The following is a 23,723-nucleotide window of genomic DNA, read 5'->3' as shown; positions in this document are numbered from 1 at the left end:
ATAGTTGTTTATTTCCTTGACATCTGGTGGGAGGGCATTCCACAGGGCAGGCGCGGCTACCAAGAAGGCCCTCTGCCTGGTTCCCTGTAACTTCACTTCTCACAGTGAGGGAACTGCCAGAAGGCCCTCAGTGCTGGACCTCAATGTCCAGGCTGAACGATGGGAGTGGAGACGCTCCTTCAGGTATACAGGTTCCCCACCTCTGGCTTAAAGCTTCTATGTTTTTCTTAGGACTTCCCCCATCCCAGTTCAGATTAATTCCAGTGTTCATTTTTGTTTCTTGAAGCATGCACATTATTTTACGTAATTTATAACCCTGCTTTTTAATACTTATTTTTGTGGTGCTTTTTATTCCCCCATATTCAGGATACAAATGAAGAGCAAACTGCTGATACTCTGGATGTTTTGGAACTTGTAGCCAAGAAGGATGTAGACATCTTACCCTACATGGAATATCAGTCAAAAGAACAGACGGCTCCTTGCCGTTTTGTATGTATCCAACACTTTCTGGTCCTCTTCTCCCTTCATGCATTCCACTTTATGCATCTCATGAAGTGGTCTGTGGTCCTTGGCATGGTAAAATGCACTTTTCATTATTACTAATTTTGCTTTCTTCCCTATTTTATCTCATTCCCCACCACCTCTCTCTATATATATGTGTGTGTGTGTTTGTTCCAGTCATCAAGAGCCTCCATCGTTGAGGAGGAGGGAATAGGCCTTGAGGAGGACGGAATAGACCGTGAAGTATGTTGACAAAAAGATAAAATACTTGAAACCGCACTGCATGTTGGCCAGCCATTTTAATTAAGGTTGTTGCCTTTGCTTAATGGTATGAGGTTAAGGTTGGACTCTTACATGTCCTGACCTGTGAATTGCATTGAACTCAGTATTAAAATCCATATTAATAAGTGCAATTATACTTCGATACAACCTTGATATTTCATTAGATGAAAACAAGAGCTATACTTCAGTGGGGAAGGCACATCTAATGGGTCAGTTCCCTCTTACTAACTTAGCGAACTGAAGTATTCCGTTTAATTTGCTTATTCTGCCTTTGTTCGTCTTCCTTTGCAAATGTCTTGAACACTGAGACATTGGAATGTAATTTAGTGAAATTAAAACAGTGGTAGCCAATGTGGTGCCCTCCAGATGTTTTGAACTCTCAACTACCATCCGCCCCAGTCAGCATGGCCAGTGGTCAGGGATGATGAAAGTTATGATCCAAAATATATAGGTTGCACTACATTGGCTGGGTTGAAGACACTGTTCTGCATTTCAAATTCTAAGAGCTCTTCATCCCCCACAACTCTCTTCAATGGTGGAGAAGGGGACACACTGTGGGAGGAATTGTGCCCCACTCCCAAGAAATTGCTGTTTGCTCGGGGAGGAAAACTTTTACAGTGGTACCTTGGTTGTCAAACGGCTTGGCTCCTGAACAAATAGGCTCCCACAAACCCGAAAGTAAGTGTTCCGGATTGCAAACATTTTTCGGAAGCCAAATGTCTGACGTGGCTTCCGCTTGACTGCAGGAAACTCCTGCAGCCAATCAGAAGCCATGCCGTGGTTTTTGAATGGTTTCGGGAGTCGAATGGACTCCCAGAACAGATTATGTTTGAGAACCAAGGTACCACTGTACTGACATTTGAGGGCATTTTTTTTTGTCAGGGATATGGCAAGGGGGGGGGAGTTTTTTTTAAAAAAAAAACCTTCTCTGTGTATCACAGTCTTGATCCCAACTATACTCCTGACATGTTTTATTATTACTAGTACAATAATCATTACTAATTATGCTTTCTTCTATTCTACCACCCCACCTCTCACCACCCATATATAGCCGATGCTTGGCTTTCATTTAGCAGAAGATCTTGGAGTTTATGAAGAAGTGGCTATTGAGAAGGAAGAAATAGAATTTGTGGAGAAAACGAAAAAGAAAAGGAGAAAAATGGTAAGGGAACTTGAGGTACATTGGTGCAAAAAATACAAGAAAAAACATGAAGCAGTTTATTGGTCAGCCATTTTAATTAGAGCTGTTGCACACTTTGAGATTTTTTTTAATTCATTGCACAAGTTTAAGGATGGAGTCTTATACAGTCTGACCTTTGAGTCCCATTGAACTCAGTATTAAAATCCCTTTTAATAAGTGTAATAATTGATACAATCTTGGTATTCATTAGACAAGATTAAGAACTAATCTAACATAACTCAAAGGCCTCATTGATTCACTTCTAGAAAGCATTTTTTCCAAGATGAAACTTTTCAGTTAAACCTGTGTCATGAAAACACTCGCAAGCTTCAGTTAATCATAAGTTGTACACACAACTATTTGGAACATAGGAGCTGCCTCTGTTTCCTAAGAAGCCTATCTGTATCAGCAGAGACAAATACATGTGAGGATGTAGTTATTTCTGGGGGGGAACCCAGATTTTATCCATGCTAGCCCAGAAGTAAGGTTTTCACTAAGTCAGCTTGAATTAAAATGGTAGCTCTGCACAGCACAGTATAGAGCAGAGTTTCTCAGACTCAGGTCTCCAGCTGTTTTTAGACTACAGTTCCCATCATCCCTGACTACTGAGTCTTGCTAGGTAGTCCCAGAACAGCTGGAGATCCAAGTTTGGGAAGCTTAATTATCTGACAATGCCTTTCTCCATTGTCGTGATCCATTCATGTTTACTTAGAAGTAACTTTGCTGAATGGGATCAATTAACGAATCAGTAACTTCCTGTGGCACTAGCATTAAAGCAATAAAAGTACTCAGTGCTTAGTCCCAGATTATATTATTTACAGTTTAGTTTGACTACAGATCTAGTATAGTTTTTTAATGCTTGATGCCTATAGTTTATATTTCCAGAATAAATCCTCTTAAGGAGGTTTCTTTCCGACAGATCATAGATTACTGTTCTTGTTGTTAAACCTATTAGTTGCTTGTCACCAAACAGCAAGTAATTTACACTGAAGAACATATGCATGAATACATTATAACGTAGAATTGGGGGGGGGGGATTCTATAAGCATTGTGAATAATGATATATAAAAACAGTGTGTGTTTTCCCAGATGTGAGACTAAAAGAATAAATTTTACTCTGCAGAAGTCTGTGGTTTCCACGGCCGACCACGTGCCTGAAGCATTTCAAGATGAGAGCGGAGATATGTCAGCTGCTCCTCCACTGCGGATGTCATTTCTTAAGAAGCAACCTAAGAAGGCAGTTCCACTTACTGAGGCAGAGAATTTGAGTATGTCACTGCTGGAGGAATTTACAGGTGGCACGCCGGCAGGTGACATGAGTAGCTGTCTTCTCAGTTCTGACTTGAAGGTAATCCCCAAAGCTGCCTAGCCGGGGCATATGCTAAGAGCATACCGCTTCTCCTGGGTCAGTACTACTTCACACAGGTGTCTTTTTTTGGAGGAAGAGAGCACTGGGCACTTAGAATGCTTTTGTATTACTTGGTTTGTTTACACATATAGTAGAGCCAAAACAGAGGCAACCAGCATGTGTATGCCTGCCACACAGCCAATCCACTCCATCACATCCAGTCCCCAGGGAAAGATACCAAAAACTGCTTCCCTTTTTCCTTTATGCGCACATGCGTGCGCACACACACACACACACACAGAGTTGTTTCTGGGCATTCATAGCTTCTCCATCTCAAACATTCCAAGGTGATCAAGAAACTGTTTCCTCACAATGCGCTCTCAGAAAAGACACATCCACTGGCTGTGCTGAACTTCCAAGAAATATTAACATTATTTGGTGTGCGTTTCTAAAATTCCTCTAAGGAAGTTCTCTTCAGACAAAAATTCTGAGGAACTTTTTGACCACTTGTATGCCTCAGTGGGAGGCACGTCTAAACACTGAGCGGATTCAAAAACAGATTTTCAAGGGTTTTGAATGATAATTTAGGGAAAACATAACATGTGTCATTAGTTAAAGCTAAAGGACCACTAGACAGTTAAGTCTAGTCAAAGGCGACTATGGGGTTGCGGCGCTAATCTCGCTTTCAGGCTGAGAGAGTCAGCGTTTGTCCACAGACAGCTTTCCAGGTCATGTGGCCAGCATGACTAAACTGCTTCTGGCAGAATGGAGTGCCATGACGGAAGCCAGAGCACATGGAAACGGCGTTTACCTTCCCGCTGCAGTGGTACCTATTTATCTATGCTCACTCGCGTGCTTTCGAACTTCTAGGTAGGCAGGAGCTGGGACAGAGCAACAGGAGCTCACCCCGTTGTGCAGATTCAAACCGCCAACCTTGTGATCGGCAAGCACAAGAGGCTCAGTGGTTTAGACCACAGCACCACCCACATCCCTTATAACGTGTGTGAACCATATTTGAGTCTAAATGAATGGATTTTTCTTCATAGTTGAGTGATACTTCCATACCTGACATCATGTCTCAATTAGCAGATGAGATTTCTTCTCTAGTAAACTTAACAACGAACAGAGTCTCCCGATTTCTCTCCCCTCACTGTTCGGCAGCTGCATTGCCGTTAGCTGACGTATCTTGTCCCAAACCCAGTTCTGATTTGCGGGTAATTCCGAAAGCCTCCTAGTCTGATCATATGTGGAATGCACACCGCTTTCCCAAGCAGCGAGAAATTCCAGGGGCAGCCGTGCTATTTGGATACCTACAGCATTTTTGTAATATTTGGATTGTTTACAAATATAGAAGTGGAGCACACAACTGGTATATGCTCTTCTGCCATGCAGCTGATCTACCCCTTCGCATCCAGTCCCCAGAGAGAGATACCACCAATTGCCTTCAGATCACAGCTAACTCTGCTTCTTCCCCTTGCAAAACTTTCCGTTATGCATAAAGACACACACACACACACACACACACAGACACACACACACACAGTTGGGTGTGCCCCCTTTTCCAAGCAATGGTTGCTTCCCCCAACCCCCAAACGTTCAAGAAGGATTAAGAAACTATCTTCTCACAATTCACTCTTGTAAAGATGCTGAACCACTAGGAAATGCTAACATTCTTCTGTTAAATCCCAAGTTATGATCAGGGAATACTCCAAGGCAAGGCTGGCTTGTGCATGGCCCTCCAGATGTTGCTGTGCTACAAGTCCCATCATTTTTGACTGTTTACCATGCTGGGTGGTGGGAGTTGGAGTCTACTGACATCTCATAGCCACTGGTTAGACACCCCTGCTGCCAGGCAATCCCATTAGACGGCAATCTCGCAACAAACCAAAGGTCCTTTGAGGAAGTTCTCCAAAGGCAGACATTCCGGGGTTTTTTTTTTAAATCCGTTGTACAACTTGGTGGGAGGCATACCTTAACATTACAAGAGTTTTGTGTGAGGGGTTTCAGAAGCAGATTTTTCAAGGCTGTGGTAGTTAATGTAGGAAAAGCAGAATGTGTGTGAACCAAATCTGAGTCTAAAATAACAACTTTTACCCCATAGGTGCCTTCTCCGCCTATTGCTGGCAGCAAGCTTGAGGGTAGCTCCTTAGGCTTCGGTTTTGGAATCCAAAATAGTGCTCCGATAAGCGCCCTTCCTCCACCGCCTCCTAGTCCTCTATATGGGAACATCCACAAGTTTGGATCACCTGCAACTGGTCTGTTTGATTCTGCTTTTGGCTCACCTGCTTTTGGATTACCTGCAGCTGCTCAGTTTGGTTCACAAGCAGTCCCCCAAGCTCCGATAAGCACTGCTTCACCACTGCCGCCTCTGACTGGAGGCATCCCCAACACGTTGGCTTTTGGGTCATCAGCAGCTGGTCTGTTTGGTTCTACTTCCAGTCCCAGTTTGGGTTCACAGGCAATTCCCCAAGCTCCGATAAGCACCGCTGCTGCTGCTCCACCACCTCCTCTACCTAGAGGCAGCCTCAACATGTTTGCTTTGGGATCACCTGCAACTGGTCCGTTTGGTTCTATTTTTGGATCACCTGCAACTGGTCCGTTTGGTTCTACTTTTGGATCACCCGCAACTGGTTCGTTTGATTCACAGGCAATCCCCCAAAGCTTTAGCTGGAGGAAATTTGATATGCTTCAACAGAAGGATCCGTTTCCACTTCCAGCGCTTCCACCTAAAAGAGTGTTTGCTCCTCTTAAGCAAGGAAGTGCACAGGAGTCGGTCAGCCCTCTTCGCAGAGTGCCAGAAATGCAGCGCTCAAAGGAAACCTCTGAGGCTTCTCACAAGATGCACTATAGCTTGCAGGGGGTAAGATGTCTTTAACTATTTTTAAAACTGTATGTTAATTGTAATCCACCCTGGGACATTCTGGTGAAGGTTGGGTGATTTTATGTGTGTGTGTGTGTGTGTGTGTGTGTGTGTGTATACACACAGTATATATGCTTATCTGTTCTTATTGCTTCTCTAGCCTATACTACTATTTTTGATGGAGCACCTACCCTTAGAAAGCAGGGCTTCTAGATGTGCTGGGTTAGGTTGTGATTCTTCACATCCCTTGAGGACTAGCTCTGGGGGATATTTTTCACTCTACACTGTTGTCTGTCTCCCTCTTTAAAGGATACTCTCCTGGAGAGGCACAAAATGAAAAAGGGTCAATCATTTCTTGCACAGAAGCCACTAAGGGTTGTATCCTGGCCTCAACTCTTTAAACTCCAGAATCAGGTATGCACCTTCTTTTTTTCCTCTAGCTTTTGCAAGAAAAGAGGGGGGGAAACAGACAAATGGAGCTCACCCTTGGGTGTAGCCAGGAGGAGCAAAGGGGGCAGTTGCCCCCCAGATAAAGTAAAACAATAGAAGTACTTAACTAACTGACCAATCACGTCGGTTCTGCCCCCCTAACAAAAGTCCTGCCCCCCCCCCAAAAAATCCTGGTTACGCCCATGACTCTACCATTATTTTGCAGAAACAGGGGGCCTATCCCTCTGATACTGTGGGTGAGGGAAATTTTGACAAATAAAGTTTGTTGTTGCAGCTTTATGATTATCTTTATATTTTATTGATTTACATGTGTGAGCTGCCCAGAGAGGATACCATTGATGGGGTGGTATAGAAATTCCTAAACGAAGCAGAATTTTATTTATGTATTTGCATATCCTAGATGCCTCAATACACAGGTTCTTCGGGCGTCAAGCAAATTAGACATTAAAATGAAAATGAAACATAGCATAGAAAAAAGGAAAGAAATTCAGAGTAAGATCTCACAGAAAACACAAAGTATAACCAGGGAGGAAACTTTGGGTCTCTTCCTATGTTAATGACTGAGGTGGGCAACCTAAACCCTGAGGGCTGCACACAATATTTGGCCTAATTTGATGCAGATGGAAAGAAAGGCAAAAACAGGGAGAAAGCAAAAACAGAAAAGGGGCATCCCACCCCATTTCTGGTTCTGGCCCTGCCCACTCTTGGCGTGCAGCCTTAAACAGATTACCCCCAGGGAAATGCAGCCCTATCCAGAAGTCAAATTTTCCACTTCTGTCACATGAGAAACCTTACCTTTTTGCCCATTTGTGCCTCACCTGTGTTGAAGAGGCTGCCTGCTTTCTTTTTTTATAGAGCCATTCATTACATGTGTTTATTTTCCTTAAAAAAAAGAAAATAATAGCTTTCACACAACAATTCTCCTCTTCCCCCATTTTATTTTCAATGAATGTGTTTTCCAGGATGGTTTTTGGCAGCTGATCCCTGAGCTTGGGACTCTTCTGGATTTCGATGTGGATTATTTTGTCAACGTTTCACTTGCAAAAAAGGGAATTAATTCACTTGGTAAATCCCATTTTACTTCCTTTATACAGTGTACTCGAACTTCTGAAATGCTTATTCCCACTGGAAGCATTGTGAAAAGTCGGTAATGACTAACTTAAAGCCTATTGATTTCAGTGGAACCTAGGCATAGTATTTATACAGCTACCCTGAGTGGTTTTTGTGGCATGCTGGCACACTCACAACTGTCCTACAAAAGTTCTCATGAACAAAAAAGAAAAAGGTTATTGCTGTTGTTTGCTTTATGGCTGTATACAGATTTAGTTCCGCTTCTGCAGCAGGGCAAGATGAGCAAACTGTGGGCTGCCACTCAACAACAGTAAATGATCCAGTGGGAATCAAATTATTTTTTAATATAATTAGATATTCTGGTTTTCACAAACATGTTGCGTGATTCCCCAAAAATAGACCAGAGGCAATTATATTTCATCCAGCAGAACTTTACTGCTACTGAAGTCAAATGAGCATAATGGTCACAAATCCAATACATTCAGGATTAGGATTGGCACTGTCCATAAGAAATCCAGTTGCAGCAGACTTAACTTAAACTTACAATGACTTATAATAAGACTAAACCTCCACACTAAGCATATTATGTACAGAACGCCACACCAGAAGGAAGAGAGATAGAAAGAGAAACCCAGGCTCCTTCTGGCCTTGTTATTATAGTCAACATGACCTTGACTGAAAGAGATAACAGAACCAGTTTAAGTCAGCTGTACTCAGCTGCTCTGAAGGAATAACCCAAATATCATGAATTTTCTGCTTGTTTCTTTCAACCAGAGAAGCTTCCAGAACCCTCTTGAATTAATTAGAATAGGAAATATCTATACACATCAGATCAATACTTTCTGTACTAAGAAATGCAAACTGGCAGAGGGAATCCATGCACTCTTAGGGGGAAAATCTTTTGATACTCAAGTTTTAGATATTCAGGGTACCACCAGTCTGCTTGACAACAGCACTAACACTTTAGTTAGGAGTACTTTTAAGAATTAATTCTTCAATATGAAGCATAGACAGTTAAATGCTACTACTTGTTTCTATTCATCCAGGCCCCAAAGGAAAAGAGAAGCTGTTGCGGTTGATTGCTACACTTCTGGTGCTACAGGTTATACGTTTCAAGCAACTGGAAGGCCTCGTCTTCAAATCTTTAACAACACTGAATGACTCTCCCCCATCGTGGTATGTTTTGTAAGCAGACTTAACATTTCAGGCAACTCTTCTCTAAAAGCTAAAGCGTTTAAATCAGTTGTAGGCATTAATCCGTAGTAGTAGGACTTCCTTGAGTCAAAGCAAACTGAGGTTGTAAACACGGGGGGCTGGGGACCATTGAGACTTGTAGGTGGAAGTCAGGAAGACCAGAAATGTATCCTGCACCATTGACAGGTAGAGCCACTCTGACTGTCTTTAAGTAAAGCAGGAAAGGTGGCAACTGGCTGAGGGCAGGCAGGTTGGTGCTCCATTTGCCATTTGCCCTCCTCTGGCTGTAAAACACATATTCAGGGGGATGTTTCAGGATATGAGACTCCAAGTGGGTGACACCTGAGTGCAGCTTAAACAGTAACTTGAATTTCAAATAATAATAACTTGTTTAATATGAAACTTTAGTCTTTGGAAAAGAGGACTGACCAAGTCCAACATTAGGAGAAGGCTAAGTTCATCAAGAGTCTGAGGTTCTAACCACCCAGTCTGTAACTAAATCCATTTCAAATGCTAACTTTAGAGATAAACCTTCTACCTGGGTTGATGCCGTTGTAAAAACTTCAAAATGGGACCAGCGGCGCTTCCCACATAGCTGGCCCAATTAGCAGAGAAACGTAGCTTTCCAGGGTGAAGGATACCCAGCTGAGCTCAGAGAGAGAAGACACAAATATATCACAGATTTCCAGCTTCAGACAGAAAAGTAGTTTTACTGCCAGTCATAAAAAGCATGAAGGTTACAAACACTATTTACAAAGAGTTCATTGCTTCTGCCTCTCCAGGCAGAGGTCTCATTACATCCAGCCAGTTTGATGGCTAAGATCAGACTCCTTAAAAGAGTTCTCACCGTCACTCTCCAGAAGCTGCACATGCCCAGATTACCTCCTTCTTTGACCTTGTAGCTGTCCAAGCTAGCAGCTTCTGGAAACTAGCTTCTCACAGATAACAGCAACACAGAATGTTCTTGCTTTCTGAGAATGAATGACACCAACTCCCAACAGATACCCATCCCCTGTATCGTTGGGGGCGCTGTAGCAAGTTTTTTTTTCTTAGGTTTTCCTGAATTACAGTTTGTTGTAATTAGTTTGTGGTATAGCTATGTTAAGGGTACTCGCAATCCATTGGAAACCTCCACATAAATCTCACTGGAAGAAGTTACAGGTAGGTAGCCGTAGTCGAAACAAAATAAAAAAGTTCCTTCCAGTAGCACCTTAGAGACCAACTAAGTTTGTTATTGGTATGAGCTTTTGTGTGTATCTGAAGAAGTGTGCATGCACACAAAAGCTCATACCAATAACAAACTTAGTTGGTCTCTAAGGTGCTACTGGAAGGATTTTTTTCCTTTTGTTTCACTACAATAAAAGAGGCTTAGGAATGTCAGTAGCTGCCTTACACAGATCAGATCATTGGTCCATCTAGCTCAGTATTTTCTAAGCTGATTGATAAGGAGCTTTTCAGAGTTTGTCAGAAATCTTTTCCAGCTGAATTTGGAGGTGTGAGGCATCAAACCTGGAATCTTTTGCATGCAAGGTATGTGTTTTGCTACCACCGAGCCCATGGCTCTTCATGTGTACAAATCTGTACAATGTTGATTTCAGATGCCCTCTTTGTTTTAATGAAGGAAGAATTGGTAAAGTTGGTGGGAGTCTTCTAGGCCATCTAGTTCAACCCCCTCCTTGATGTGAAGAATCCAGAGCTAGAGCATCCAACCTCTAATTGAAAACCTCTGCCAAGGAAAATCTGCCAACTAGGCAATTGGTTCCATTTTCAGACTGGTCTGTTAATAGGTTTTTCCTAATATGGAGCCAGAATCTATGCAATTGTAGTCACAGGGCCCATGAGGGTCCTGTCCTCTATGGGCAGCAGAACAAGTCTTTTCCCTCTTGACGCTATGGTCAAGTTGCTGTTTCATTTCAACACGATCATTTCATTCATTCCTTTCTCCACTGTTCACAGGGCATTTGAACCTGTAAAGAAAGCAGTTGAGTGGGCAAGGAGAACTGAACGAGAATTTCCAGCAATTTGCCAGCGTCTTGATCTGGGGAAAGACTGGGATTTTGCCACGAAGAAGCTGCTGCATATTGAAGAGATTGGGATTGGCATCACTGTTGTTTCCCCACCTCATATCTAGTCAGACTAACAGAAATATGGCATCATCATCTATTTGCTTGTCTCTAATCATAATATGTTGATTTTATCAGATTAAGTTTTTGGTTTTCTATCTATGTATTTGATCATGGAACTTTGATACTCCAGATTGTAACCAAGAATATAAAACACCAAAAAAATAGTATACAGTAAATATTATGTCCTGTTTTCTCAGTATTCATTTTGGGTTGGGGTTCATTTTGTTTTACAAAATGATTGTTTTATAATTAATAATAATAATAATAATAATAATAATAATAATAATAATAATAATTTATTATTTATACCCCGCCCATCTGGCTGGGCCTCCCCAGCCACTCTGGGCGGCTTCCATAAAAACCAAAAATACAGTAAAATCACACGTTAAAAACTTCCCTGAACAGGGCTGCCTTAAGATGTCTTCTGAATGTCAGGTAGTTGTTTATTGCTTTGACATCTGCTGGAAGGGCGTTCCACAGGGTGGGCGCCACTACTGAGAAGGCCCTCTGCCTGGTTCCCTGTAGCTTTGCTTCTCGCAATGAGGGAACCGCCAGAAAGCCCTCGGCGCTGGACCTCAGCGTCCGGGCAGAATGATGGGGGTGGAGACACTCCTTCAGGTATACTGGACCGAGGCTGTTTAGGGCTTTAAAGGTCAGCACCAACACTTTGAATTGTGCTCAGAAACATACTGGGAGCCAATGTAGGTCTTTCAAGACCGGTGTTATATGGTCTCGGCGGCCGCTCCCAGTCACCAGTCTAGCTGCCGCATTCTGGATTAGTTGTAGTTTCCGAGTCACCTTCAAAGGTAGTCCCACGTAGAGTGCATTGCAGTAGTCCAAGCGGGAGATAACCAGAGCATGCACCACTCTGGCGAGACAGTCCGCAGGCAGATAGGGTCTCAGCCTACGTACCAGATGGAGCTGGTAAACAGCTGCCCTGGACACAGATTTGACAGATTTGTGTTTAAGAGATATTCTGACCAGGAGGCTCAGTACTATTCATGTCAAAAGTTTAGCTGATGAACCTGGTAGTTATGGGGAAGTGAAATATAAAGATTGACAAGCAAATAGTGGGGCAGAAGCTTAAACAAGTTTGTGGGAATGGAAACTGTTTGGAGATTGACTGCGTAGTATTTATTTTTTTAAACAGGTTTCCATCAGTGTAACAGATTCAATGAAAATGTTCCTGAATCTTATTGCCTCTGGTAGTTAATGCTGGCAAAAGAATGCATGTAACATGGTAGCTAAGTATAATGCAGAAAAAGGTTCCTTCAGCCATAAGCTGATAAAGAAAGTGCTATCAGAGTGGATGTAATAATGTATTGGGATAGTTTGCATTTAGTTTGGATTTGTAAACACTGTCTCTTTAAAAATTAATAAGTAATCATTATAGACACATTAGTCCAACAGTTATTTTCTGAACTAAATCAATACATCTACCCAGCTACAAATATTTTTTCTGTGTGAATAACCATTCTGATAATTTTTCAAATATAATTGCACCTGATTAAAATAAACTACGCTAAGCTGCTCAGTAACTATCCAGCCTTCTTTTCTACCTGCAAATCATGGGAATTTATTTGCTACTTTGTTTTTGTGAAGATTCAGCTAGGAAAAGCAATGCTGGAATGGGGAAAAGGGAAATGGTCCAGTGCATATGTTCCTAGAGTCCCACACTTCAGAAAAGGTCATGTGTGTTAGCCATAAACAAGACCCTATGAAGTATAGACACTTTCTCTATAGGTTAATTGTGCAAAATGCAGTACAGTCCAATGAAGAGAGGCAAGACCTTCTTGTGTAAGAATAAAAGATTAAATAAATATGCGGGCGGAAGAGGATGTTTGTGGATGGGCATCATTAGATTCAACACTTAGCTGCAAATTAACATGGTTTGGTGGTCAGGTTTGCATCATTCTTTAGGAAATATATGAAGAAATATCGGTGATAACCATTTGAACTAGACTCCTTTCCTTGCTGCTTTTAATTCATAGTGATACCACTGCCTCCAAGGCCTATCCCACTAAGACATGGCTGGATGCCATGTTTAATTGTATTAAAAGCCTCCCCTCCTGGTCCCAATTACTTTATAAATACTACTTCTCCACAAACACATATTAGTACAATGAAGGAGGGGGAGCCTAATACTAAACCAGAGCAAAAACAAATATAAATGCCATATAAGGCACCAAAATTGTTTTAACAAACACTGGGTTCGCCCTGTTTCTCTGTAGGTTCGTTTTTCAACTTCACTCCCACCTTAAGACTCCTACACTGATTCCTCCATCCCACCGGATGTCATTCTGCTACAGCACTGCTCCCTCGGGGGACATCCACTTCGGTTTGGTTTCATTCAAAAACCTCATATATATAATTATAGAGGGTCCCCGAGGGTTATCTAGTCCAGACCCCTACAATGCAGGAACCTTTTTTGCCCTACGTGCGTCTAGAACCCACAACCCTGTTATTTAGGGTCTCACGCTGTATCGACTTAACTACATTCCATGCAGACGCATAGGAGCCAACACCTTGGTGCCGTGGACCCCCAACAGTAAAATATTTGAGGGGATCAGGCCCCCACAAAGTTGATGGGCATTCCCATTCAAATAGTGTGTGTTGCACTGCATAATACCATTGACTATGCGGGGCGGGGCTTAGCTGGGCCCCCACAATATTTTATTCATTAAAAAAAAAATATTAGATTTTCCACAGTGATAACACACACAATATTTTATTCAGGTTGGCACTCCTGTGCAGAAAGGTTCCTTTTTTAAAAAAATTAAAAAGTTCAAAAATTGTCCCAGTCGGACAAACGGGCACGCCGACACCTCATAGAGCTATCGGTTTCCATGGAAACCCCCTCACATCCGCCTCACGGGATGGAAACGGAACACCGAAGGAAGAGTTCCCGCCCCCTTCTCTGACTGGATGCTTCCCGGAACCTGCCTCGCATTGGCCGCTTCTCCCGAAAGCTGCCCTGATTGGCTGCAGCGGATGGCGCCGACTGCGGATTGGCGGGCTGCCCTCGCCGCCCGCTAGGCCGCTTTGTTGCCTTTAGCCGTGTGTGCGAGGGGAGAGGCGAACGCAGCAGCTTCTCCTCACAGACGCCGCTGGAACGTTCGGCTCCAACATGGCGGCGGCCGTCGTGAGTGGGGAGGAGGAGGAGGCGGCGGCGAGGAAGGAGAAGGCGGCTGCAGGAGGAGAAGGAGCGGGGACTACAGCGGGGGGAGGCGGCGACAGCGACGAAGATGATGAGGACGTCTATGAGGTGGAGAAGATCCTCGACGTGAAAACCGAAGACGTGAGTCCGGAGGGGGGTCGGGCCTTGAGAAGGCAGCGAAGGTCTTGGCAGGGCGCTTTCCCTTTGCCTCGCAGCTGCCGGGCTGTTCCTGTTGATTTTTAGCGCACAGTTGGGACACAAACTGCCCCGGGATGTGTAGCTGGCACGAAAAGGGCGGGCTTTTGCTATATGTGGGTTGTTTTTTTTAATCATTTAAAGCATAAACAGCGTCATGGAGACGTAGGTGCACCAACTTTGTGAGGGTTAGGATGCGCCCAGTTTCCGCCCTTAAAACTGCCCATTCCGTATTAAAACGCCTCCTTTTCGGCGCGGACCTCTTCATCTTCCCCTTTCAAGAGGCCTACACTTCTTCATCGCATCCTTGTTAAATGCCTCGTACCTATTTTCCTCTTTCTGCAGCCAATGCAAAACAGCTGGTCTGAGAGGGCCCCCCGCCCCCGCTAGTGGCAGTACAGTGGTGCCCCGCAAGACGGAAAACTCGCAAGACGAAAGGGTTTTCCGTTTTTGAGTTGCTTTGCAAGACGATTTTCCCTATGGGCTTGCTTGGCAAGACGGAAACGTCTTGCAAGTTTGTTTCCTTTTTCTTAAAACCGTTAATACAGTTGCGACTTGACTTTGAGGAGCAACTCATAGCACACGGTGTGCGTCTCTGTAGGGGCAAGAACGCGTGAAGGCGGGTTCTGAGGGAGAGGGAGCTTTGTTTCGGCGAAAAATAGCAAGGCGCGCACACTTCCCTCCCCACAACTCCCAGTTAGGGAGGCCAGGCTCCGGGCTCTTCGGACGGGGCTCCTTCCTTCTCCCTCCCCCCCCCCAGCGCCCTGGCGGTGACAAGAGTGCCTGCATGGGCCCTCCAGCGCTCGCCCTGTGAGGGGCGCCCCCTACCTGCATCTCCGCGCTTTCCAACCCCGCGACGTCGACGGCTGCGGCAAGTTTGCCTCTCGGTGTGTGTGTTTGCGCAAGTGTGTGTTCTCCTCGCCCCGCTCGAGTTAGTCCCAGCGCAGCGCAGGCAGCAGGTGAGTTGCCCTTTGGCAGCGCGGAAGGTGCCGGGCCAGGCAAGGTCAGCTCGGGAGCCACCAGGGACGTGCCCCCGCGCTCCTCTCCAACGGGCTGGATGTGCCCCTCTCTGCTCGCGCGCTACTGGCTGGCTGGCCGGCTGCAGCAGCAACAGGGGCAATAGGCATCCACTGTCGCCGACGGTCCCTCCCTCCCTCCTGCCCGCGGCTGGCTGGCTGGCGCTCTCGCTTTCTTTCAGACTGCTGCTGCAGAAGGGATTTTGCGCCAGACAACTTTTAGGCCGGTAGAAGTTTTGACTACCGCGGCGACAGCAGCAGCAAGACGGCGCCGACTGTAGTGCAAAGGGTCAGAGCAAGGCGAGCGGAACCGATCCTGGGGGCTCAGGCAGCAACCTCCGCCCCGCCTCCCCCCATGCCCCGCGCCCGCCTCTCCCTCCCTCCCAAGCACCCCCCTTTTTTGAGGTTTTTGAAGACCAAAACTTTCCCGACACCGTGCTTCGCAAGACGAAAAAACTCGCGAAACGAATTAATTTCGTCTTGCGAGGCACCATTGTATGTTATATTGGATGCAAATATTGTCTTGTTCTGTTTCCAGAGGTAGTCAGGCCCTGCTTTTAAAAAACAACAACCCACTTTTGAACACGGTGCTTACACTTTTGATCTTCTATCCACATTGGCACTGTAGGAATTGGCAGCAATTTTGTGAGTGAGGATTGTGGCAGTTTTACTTGGAGTTTGAGACCCTGTGAAAAATTGGATATTGCCCCTCAAATCCATGGTGCGTGCACACACACAGCGCCCAACATTTAATCAATGAATGGATACATTCATTGTTCCCACCCCCCACAAAACACATGAGAAACAGAGAGAACTTTAGCCATATATGAACCAGTCAGTGAGCCAGTGCATTCATGGGTGCAGCCAGGGGTGGGAAGCAGCTTCCCCCAATTAAGTAAATAAAAAATACTTAACTGATCAATTGTATCACAAATAACTCTGTTTGCCCCCCCCCCCCAGCATAAAGCCTGCCCCCCTGAAATAAATCCTGGCTATGCCCCATTATACTATTAATAACTGCTGAGTGTCGGACTTGCGTTCGACCGAGCTGGAAAAGCTCAACCTCCAATTGAGTCCTTCAGAATCGCCTCCGACGATGATTAACGACCTGAGCCTCTGATAAGACTCCAGGTATGTTCCCTCATTACACAGAGTATCCAGCAACAGGGAAGGACGAGATGTTTGAGCTGCATTGCAAATATTTTTATTCCTAACTACGCAGACAGAAAAGAAATATGCTTTCTCTGAAAGCAGAGAGCAACTGAAATAAAGGAACAGGAAACCAGTAATATCCCATCCGTCTCCTGTCTTCCGTGAGACTTCCAACAGCCTGGAATCTCTGGAATGCAAAACAGAGTCTTATGACTCCAAAGGCACTGCACAGTGGCAACACACAAAAACCAACACTGAGACCCTACTTGCTTGCACACTGTCTCACCAGAGTGGTACACGTTCTGATTATCTCACACTTGGAGTGCTGCAATACACTTTACATGGGGCTACCTTTAAGGGTGATTCAGAAATGACAAATAATCCAGAATGTGGCTGCCAGTCGGGTGACTGGGAGCAGCTGCCGGGACCCCAGACACTGAGGTTCAGTTCTGAGGGCCTTCTGACTGTTCCCTCACTGCGAGAAGTGAAGTTACAGGGAACCAGGCAGAGTGCCTTCTCGGTAGTGGCGCCCATCCTGCGGCATGCCCTCCCATCAGATGTCAGAGAATTCCAATTACATGACTTTCCAAAGACATCTGAAGGCAAGCTTGTATCAGGAAGTTTTTTATGCTTGGTGTTTAGTTGTATTTTTATATTGAGTTGGAAGCCACCCAGAGTGGTTGTCACAACCCAGTCAGATGGACAGGGTATAAATAAGTAGCTGTTGTTGTTGTTGTTGTTACTACGCCATGTGCTTACTAACTCTCTTTGCTTTGTTAGGGTAAAATACTATACAAAGTACGGTGGAAAGGATATTCCCCAGATGATGATACATGGGAACCTGAAGAACATTTAGAAGACTGTAGAGAAGTGCTGCTTGAGTTCCGAAAGAAAATAGTGGATTCTAAGCCTAAACCTGTTAAAAAAGAGGTACAGGTATGTTTGATTTCAATTTTTATCTACCACTAAGGAATTTATTTTGTACCCCCCCCCCATCATAAAGGGCATTACCCTTTTAACTGAAATTGGTCTTTTGGGGGGCTGTGTGGTTTTCTCCCTTCTGTTTTGGTAAAATTCTGTGTAGTGAGATAACTGTTGTCTGTAATTACTGTCTTCAGGGTTAATCAGTTGCCTGCTTAGGATGATTTATTATGGTTGAAAATGCACCTATCATTAATATAATCTGCTCCTATTACTTTAGTTGGTAGAAAGCATTTCATTATTTGATGAACTATGGTGGTTCTTTTCCTGTACAGTGGTACCTCTGGTTACAGACACTTCAGGTTACAGACTCTGCTAACCCAGAAATAGTACCTCGGGTTAAGAACTTTGCTTCAGGATGAAAACAGAAATTGCACAGCAACGGCGTGGCGGCAGCGGGAGGCCCCATTAGCTAAAGTGGTGCTTCAGGTTAAGAACATTTTCAGGTTAAGAACAGACCTCCAGAACGAATTAAGTTCTTAACCCGAGGTACTACTGTAGTGGTTTTTAAAATAGCCTCAGTTTATTATGTGCATATTTGATACCCTTGATGTTTCTACAGACCCCTTTGGTCAGATACTACTTACTGAAAATTCTATCAGCAACTGTTGTGAGGAGGAAGGAATCTTCAAACAGGAATTTTGCTTGTTTGTTACAAAGGAAATTAGTTTGGTCATCTTGATCCTTGTGAAATCTGTACATTTTCACTGTGCTCCAAAGCAATTATCATTCATTTTAATAAGGAAGAGAGTAGTGCTCATCATTACCTTTTTATTTAAGACTGCAATAATAAAACCACATTTAATAGAGAGTAAATCCAGTGAAGTCAATAGGACTTAGTTCTTTTTAGTAACATACTCGTTTTTGTTAGCTGAGAATCACACAGATTTTGAACATTTGTTAAATGCGTTTTAGGAGTTACAGTTTTAGACTAAAGAACCATGCATCTTAGTTCTACACAGCTCAGGGTGGCTGGGGTTTCTTGAAACAGGCTCCTTTTAGAGTTACCGTATTTTTCGCCCTATAGGACGCACTTTTTCCCCTCCAAAAATGAAGGGGAAATTTGTGTGCATCCTATGGGGCGAATGCAGGCTTTTACTGAAGCCTGGAGAATGAGAGGGGTCGGTGCGCACCGACCCCTCTCGCTCTCCTGCCTTCAGGAAGCTCTGTGCAACCCTAGGGAGCCCGGTGCAAAGTCGCGGCAGGCTCCCGAGAGCTGCGCAGAGCTGCCAGCATTTCGCAAGCCAGCTCTCCGCAAGCCTGGGGAGACCGGGGCGACTTCCCGCCGGGCTCCCTAGGCTTGCGGATAGCAGGCTGTTCTCGGGGCTGGGGTCGGGGGAAGTTCGGGTTTCCCCCGCGCCATCCCTGCGCCTGGGAGGGAAATATATTTTTTTTCTTTATTCCCCCCTCCCCCAAAAAAAACCCTAGGTGCGTCCTATGGGGCGAAAAATATGGTAATGTGTAGTATGCCTCGTCAAAGAGAAAATAGTAAAAAAAATGCTACTAGGAACATCTGAGCCCTTGGCTGTGCCTTCGATGGCCTTTGGATTCTGTTCTCTTGTAGGGCAAGGATGAGCAAGAGGTAGATTGGGATCTACTAGTGAATCTCTGAGTGATAGGCAGTAGATCAGCAAGGATTTCTGAACAATAACAACAGAGTGACTCCCCACTCTGCCCTAAACTATACTGCTGAAATTAAGAAAGTTTGGGGGAGTAACCAGGATTGGACTTTTGTATGAAAGGACCATGAGTTCAGTTCAGTTCTTTTACTCAAAACAAAATCCTTGGAAGCAACAGTCAACTTTAGAGTGCCATTAATCCAGATTTGACCATTTAATTAGGCACTAGATCACTAAATCAACTTTCCTTCTCTTCTCTAGAAGCTGCCTTTAAATGATGATCTTTTTGAAGCAGATTCTGAAGCAGACAGTGACTGGCAAAGTGATACAAAAGGAGACATGTCTCCAAAGAAGAAAAAGAAAAAATACAAAGAGAAGGAGGACAAAAGCCAAGATGAAATGCAAAAGAAAAAGTCTAAATCAGCAAAAGGTAAAGAAAAACCTGCACTAGAATGTGAGAATTCCTCTGATAGTTTGGCTTCAGATTCAAAACCAAAGAAAAGAACTTCAGATTCAAAGGAAGATACAAAAGATTCCAAAAAGCAGAGGAGAGAAGATCTAAAAGACACCAGTAAAAAAAAGGGAGAAATCAAAGATGGAAAGAAAAAAATGAAAGAGGAGCCTAAAGAGACTAAATCTTTGCAAAAGGGAAAATTCAGTACGCAACAGTTGGATGCTGAATCTAGCATGCTGGAAGATTTATTTTCTGAAGTTGCAGATTTCAAAACTCCAGATTTCGATTCAGACAGCAGTGGGGAGAAACAGAAGACATCTGCTGGGAAAGACCCCTTGGAAGAAGAAAATGTGCCCAGGGTTTCAGCTTGGCAGCTAGACAGTTCAGCAAGCTCAGAGGATAGTTCTGAAGTAAGGGTTAGGAAGAAAAAGAAGAAACACATAAAGTCTGAAGAACTTGAGGACAGTAGAAAAGTGGACAAGAATTTGGAGAGAAAAAATGCACACAAAAAGCAGAAGATGACAGATAAAGTAAAAGCTGAGGCTGACAATAAGAGGCCAGCTACACCTGCTCCCTTGCAGAAAGGTGTGAAACTGTCTGCTGATGAACGAGGACGCAAGTCCACTGATTCAGCAGGGGAAGTAAGCAATAATTCAAAATTGAAAATCAAAGAGACTAAGTCAAGCCCTTCCTATGCCAAGGATGTTTCTCTAAAGTCAACTGCTGTTGAAAGCAAAGAGAAGAATGTAAATACGAGAGCAGATGAGGAGAAGGTGAAAGAGAGGTCTTTTCAGCATTCCATAGGTGACAATGTGTTCGAAAAATTCATCCTGGATTCTGAATACAGTAAAGGAGGGAACACAGACAGCAAGAAGAATATCTTTAAAAGTGAGCCGAATACTGATGACATCCCAAAGGAAAGAAGCACTTTATCTAAGGTAATCTAAAGTGGATAATGCATAATCAAAGGTTTTATAGTTTACCTTGTGCCCTTTTCTGGACATCTTTTTGCCCCTTTCTGCTTTTCTTAATTAACTTTTCTAGGCACTTCAAATCATGTTCAATTCTCTTGAGTGGTTTTAGAGCCAAACTAATGGCTTAAATGCAATTAACATGCAGGTCTTTGTTTTTTAAGGAAAGGGCATAATAGTGCTGTGCTGTTTTTATTGTTTTTTATCTCCAGTATGGCAAATGATATTTAAAGCTAATGAATCTGTTCAAAAAAGATCAAAGATTCTCACTAAACAGGTCTAAACCCTCAAGTGCACCTAAGAGCAGCTTTTTGGATTGTGGTCATTGCATGAATCCTTAAGCATCTTAAAATACATCTCAATTTTATTTTTAATGACTGCCAACTTTAGGTGGAATAGACTGGCCATTGAGAACATGTTTACTGCTTCTTAGAGTATCTACAATTTAATATCCAAGCCTTGCTCTTTTTGTTACTAACAAAGCAGAAGGTTAAGTACAAAAGTTTCAAGGTTTCTTAGTTTCTGTTGCCATTAAGCATTTAAGAACCTGCTTTGTATATTTAGTGTTCTTTTCCAGGAAAAAGAAACCAAAAAAAGTGAATCAAAAGAGAAGCTTCTGAAAAGGCTTGTTTCTGAAAAGGAGGAAAAAGGCAAAAAAGATGTGAAGGGATTGAAAAGTAAGTGTGTAATCTCTAAAGTCATTTTAGAACATCAGTGTAATCCACCCAGTTATTTACAGTACAGTATGCTGTTTGCCGCTGTTAAAGTTATGCTTTATATTGCAACCATGTTCAGTTTAGTTATATTTGGTCCTGAATTATTTCATGCTGATATCTGTCCAGTGTGTAAAATTAAGTTTCATTTTGACAACATTCCATATGCGAAACTAGCGAATTAATTATTTTTGTTATGCAATATTTTCTTACTGTTTTGCCCAGGTAATATTGTACAAATACCTTGATAATCAGAGGAAATTGATTGTTCCCAACCTTAAATTTCCAAATAATGTATGCAGGCCGGGAGATCTAATCCGAAGACTCTAGCACATTGGTGCTATTATGTTCTAGTCAGTTTAGTAAAACAATGCAGAATATATTTTTGAAACTTGTACGTGTATACTAAAGTAATGTATCATCAAAAATAAGCACCAGTACTTGGGTGATATTTTTAAGCTTCATCAAGTCGTTCATAATAAATTTTGAAGGCCTTTCAAAAGCTAAAAAAGTAAAGGTTGTTTTACTTGGAGCAGGCTCATTAATGTGCATGACCAAGTTAGGGCCATTAATTTCAATGGGTCTACTCTGAGTACATCTTAATTGAATGCCACCCAATCTTTTTTCCATGGAACCAGATAATTGTAGAATTGGAACGGTCCCCAAGGGTCATCTAATCTAAGCCCCTGCAATGCAGGAATCTTAACTAAAGTATCCATGACAGATAGCCAGACTCCAATGAAACACAATCCACCACCTTCTGAGGGCGTCCGTTCCACTGTTGAACAGCTCTTACTGTCAGAAAATTCTGCCTGGTGTTTAGTTGGAATCTCCTTTCTTTTAACTTGAATCAATTGTTTCAAATCCTATAGAGGAGGAGAAAACAAGCTTGCTCCATATTCCATGTGACATCCCTTGAAATATGGTCTTGAAATATGGCTATCATATCTCCTCTCAGTCTCCACTCTTGCAGGATGTCAGGGAACTGCCATCGGAGCCAGAGGCGGAGGGAAGGCTCCAGAGGGATGCCGGAGAGGGTCCCAGTAGGGAGAGAGGCAGCCCATCTGCTGGGGAAGGAAATCAGCGTAACACCAGTGGAGAAGGGGGGCAGATGGGGGAATCGGAGAGGAGGCTCCAGGACTCCTCGCCGGAGACCAGCGGGGAGAGCACGGGTACTCCGCTGCCCACACCCCCTCCCTGCGCAGAAGACGTCTGCGCAGGGAGAGTAGGAGGAGACTTGGCGTCAAAGAACTTCTTTGCTGGAAGAAGTTCAAGAAACGCCCACTGACGGATTCTGCCAGCGATTGAGACAGCTACGGGTGAGAGGCTGTCCAGACAGAAAGGGTTCAACAAGGTAACCTTGCCAGGAGTGGCGACAACTTACGCACGAGCAACCCCTAGAACCATTACACAGGCTAAACATACCCAACTTCATCAACTGTTCCTCATAAAGCTTGGTTTCCAGACCCTTGATCATCTTGGTTACCCTCCTCTGTATACGTTCCAGCTTGTCAATATCCTTCTTAAATTGTGGTGCCCAGAACTGGACACAGTACTCTAGGTGAGGTGTGACTAAGGCAGAATAGAGCAGTACTATTACTTCCCTTTAGCTGGACACTATACTTCCGTTGATGCAGCCTAGAATAACATTAGCCTTTTTTGCTGCTGTTTACACATGTTAAGATTGTGGTCTTCTAAGACCGCTAAATCCTTTTCACATGAACTATAAATTAAGCAGTTTCAAAATGTCTTGACTTTGAACAGCTTGAAAATGTATCTAATATCCTTGGAATGTAATTAGAAAGTGACTTTCACTTTTTGATGAAGTAGGTTGTGCTGTGAGATATAAAAAAGATTTTGTTTATGGTAGGCTTTATACCCAGTGAAACTGTGCCATTGGCAATGATCTTGCTAACTGTGTTGTAGGTTTGAAAGAGGCCAAGAGTGCCCTTGGTGGGTTTAGCATTTCTTCAGAAGAAAAAAATGAATACTTGGACAACCGGAAGAGAGAAGAATCGGGGCAGGACTACAGATCTTCAGAGGCATTCAAATCAAAAGACAAACAACCACATAGCAGAAGCACAAGGGATGAGACGGATACCTGGGCTTATATTGCAGCAGAGGGGGACCATGATGTCATTGAGGACAATTCTGGTATGTAGGAAGTGTGAAGTAGAGGACGAAAGATAAAAACAACAACAACATAGATCACTTGAGTTTGAGTTCTTTGCTAAGTACAGGTTCTAGTTATGTCCTCTGGCTTAAAGAACTTGTTTTGAACACTTGAAAAATTTCTACATACTTGGGCCTCAGATGGCTCAGAATTATATACTCTGCTTTACTTTACTTCCCTGCCATGCCCCATTTTACACTCTGACAGAGCCCATTCTCCAAAACCAGGTATACGTTGGTCTTACTATTTCCTGCTGCCGAGACTTCTTAGTCTGAAGCCC

General features: G+C 43.6%; 2 protein-coding genes across 6 annotated transcripts in view; both read left to right on the top strand.

The window, feature by feature from the left end:
* PARP4 (poly(ADP-ribose) polymerase family member 4) overlaps window positions 1-12,550 on the top strand; it is a 50,928-nt gene extending 38,378 nt beyond the window's left edge. The window contains 10 exon segments of the mRNA XM_083735857.1: window positions 367-489; window positions 679-744; window positions 1,835-1,945; window positions 3,087-3,311; window positions 5,413-6,171; window positions 6,481-6,585; window positions 7,584-7,686; window positions 8,739-8,868; window positions 10,843-11,252; window positions 11,969-12,550. Coding sequence (XP_083591983.1) covers window positions 367-489; window positions 679-744; window positions 1,835-1,945; window positions 3,087-3,311; window positions 5,413-6,171; window positions 6,481-6,585; window positions 7,584-7,686; window positions 8,739-8,868; window positions 10,843-11,017 — 1,797 coding nt within the window. The 3' untranslated portion in view covers window positions 11,018-11,252; window positions 11,969-12,550.
* Window positions 12,551-14,022: 1,472 nt separating this feature from the next.
* MPHOSPH8 (M-phase phosphoprotein 8) overlaps window positions 14,023-23,723 on the top strand; it is a 56,516-nt gene continuing 46,815 nt past the window's right edge. For all 5 annotated transcript variants that reach the window (XR_014563571.1, XM_083736323.1, XM_083736324.1 and 2 more), the window contains exons 1-5: window positions 14,023-14,310; window positions 17,313-17,468; window positions 19,394-20,524; window positions 21,135-21,234; window positions 23,197-23,424. Coding sequence is in view for 4 of the 5 variants with exons in the window: in XM_083736323.1 (XP_083592449.1) it covers window positions 14,140-14,310; window positions 17,313-17,468; window positions 19,394-20,524; window positions 21,135-21,234; window positions 23,197-23,424 (1,786 nt within the window). In the remaining variant the exon portion in view is untranslated. The remainder of the gene's footprint in view (window positions 14,311-17,312; window positions 17,469-19,393; window positions 20,525-21,134; window positions 21,235-23,196; window positions 23,425-23,723) is intronic.

Source organism: Podarcis gaigeae, assembly GCF_964106915.1.
Source record: "Podarcis gaigeae genome assembly, chromosome: 4".
Taxonomy (NCBI): domain Eukaryota; kingdom Metazoa; phylum Chordata; class Lepidosauria; order Squamata; family Lacertidae; genus Podarcis; species Podarcis gaigeae.
The sequence above is the reverse complement of the archived record's forward strand: the minus strand, read 5'-3'. Positions and strand labels throughout refer to the sequence as shown.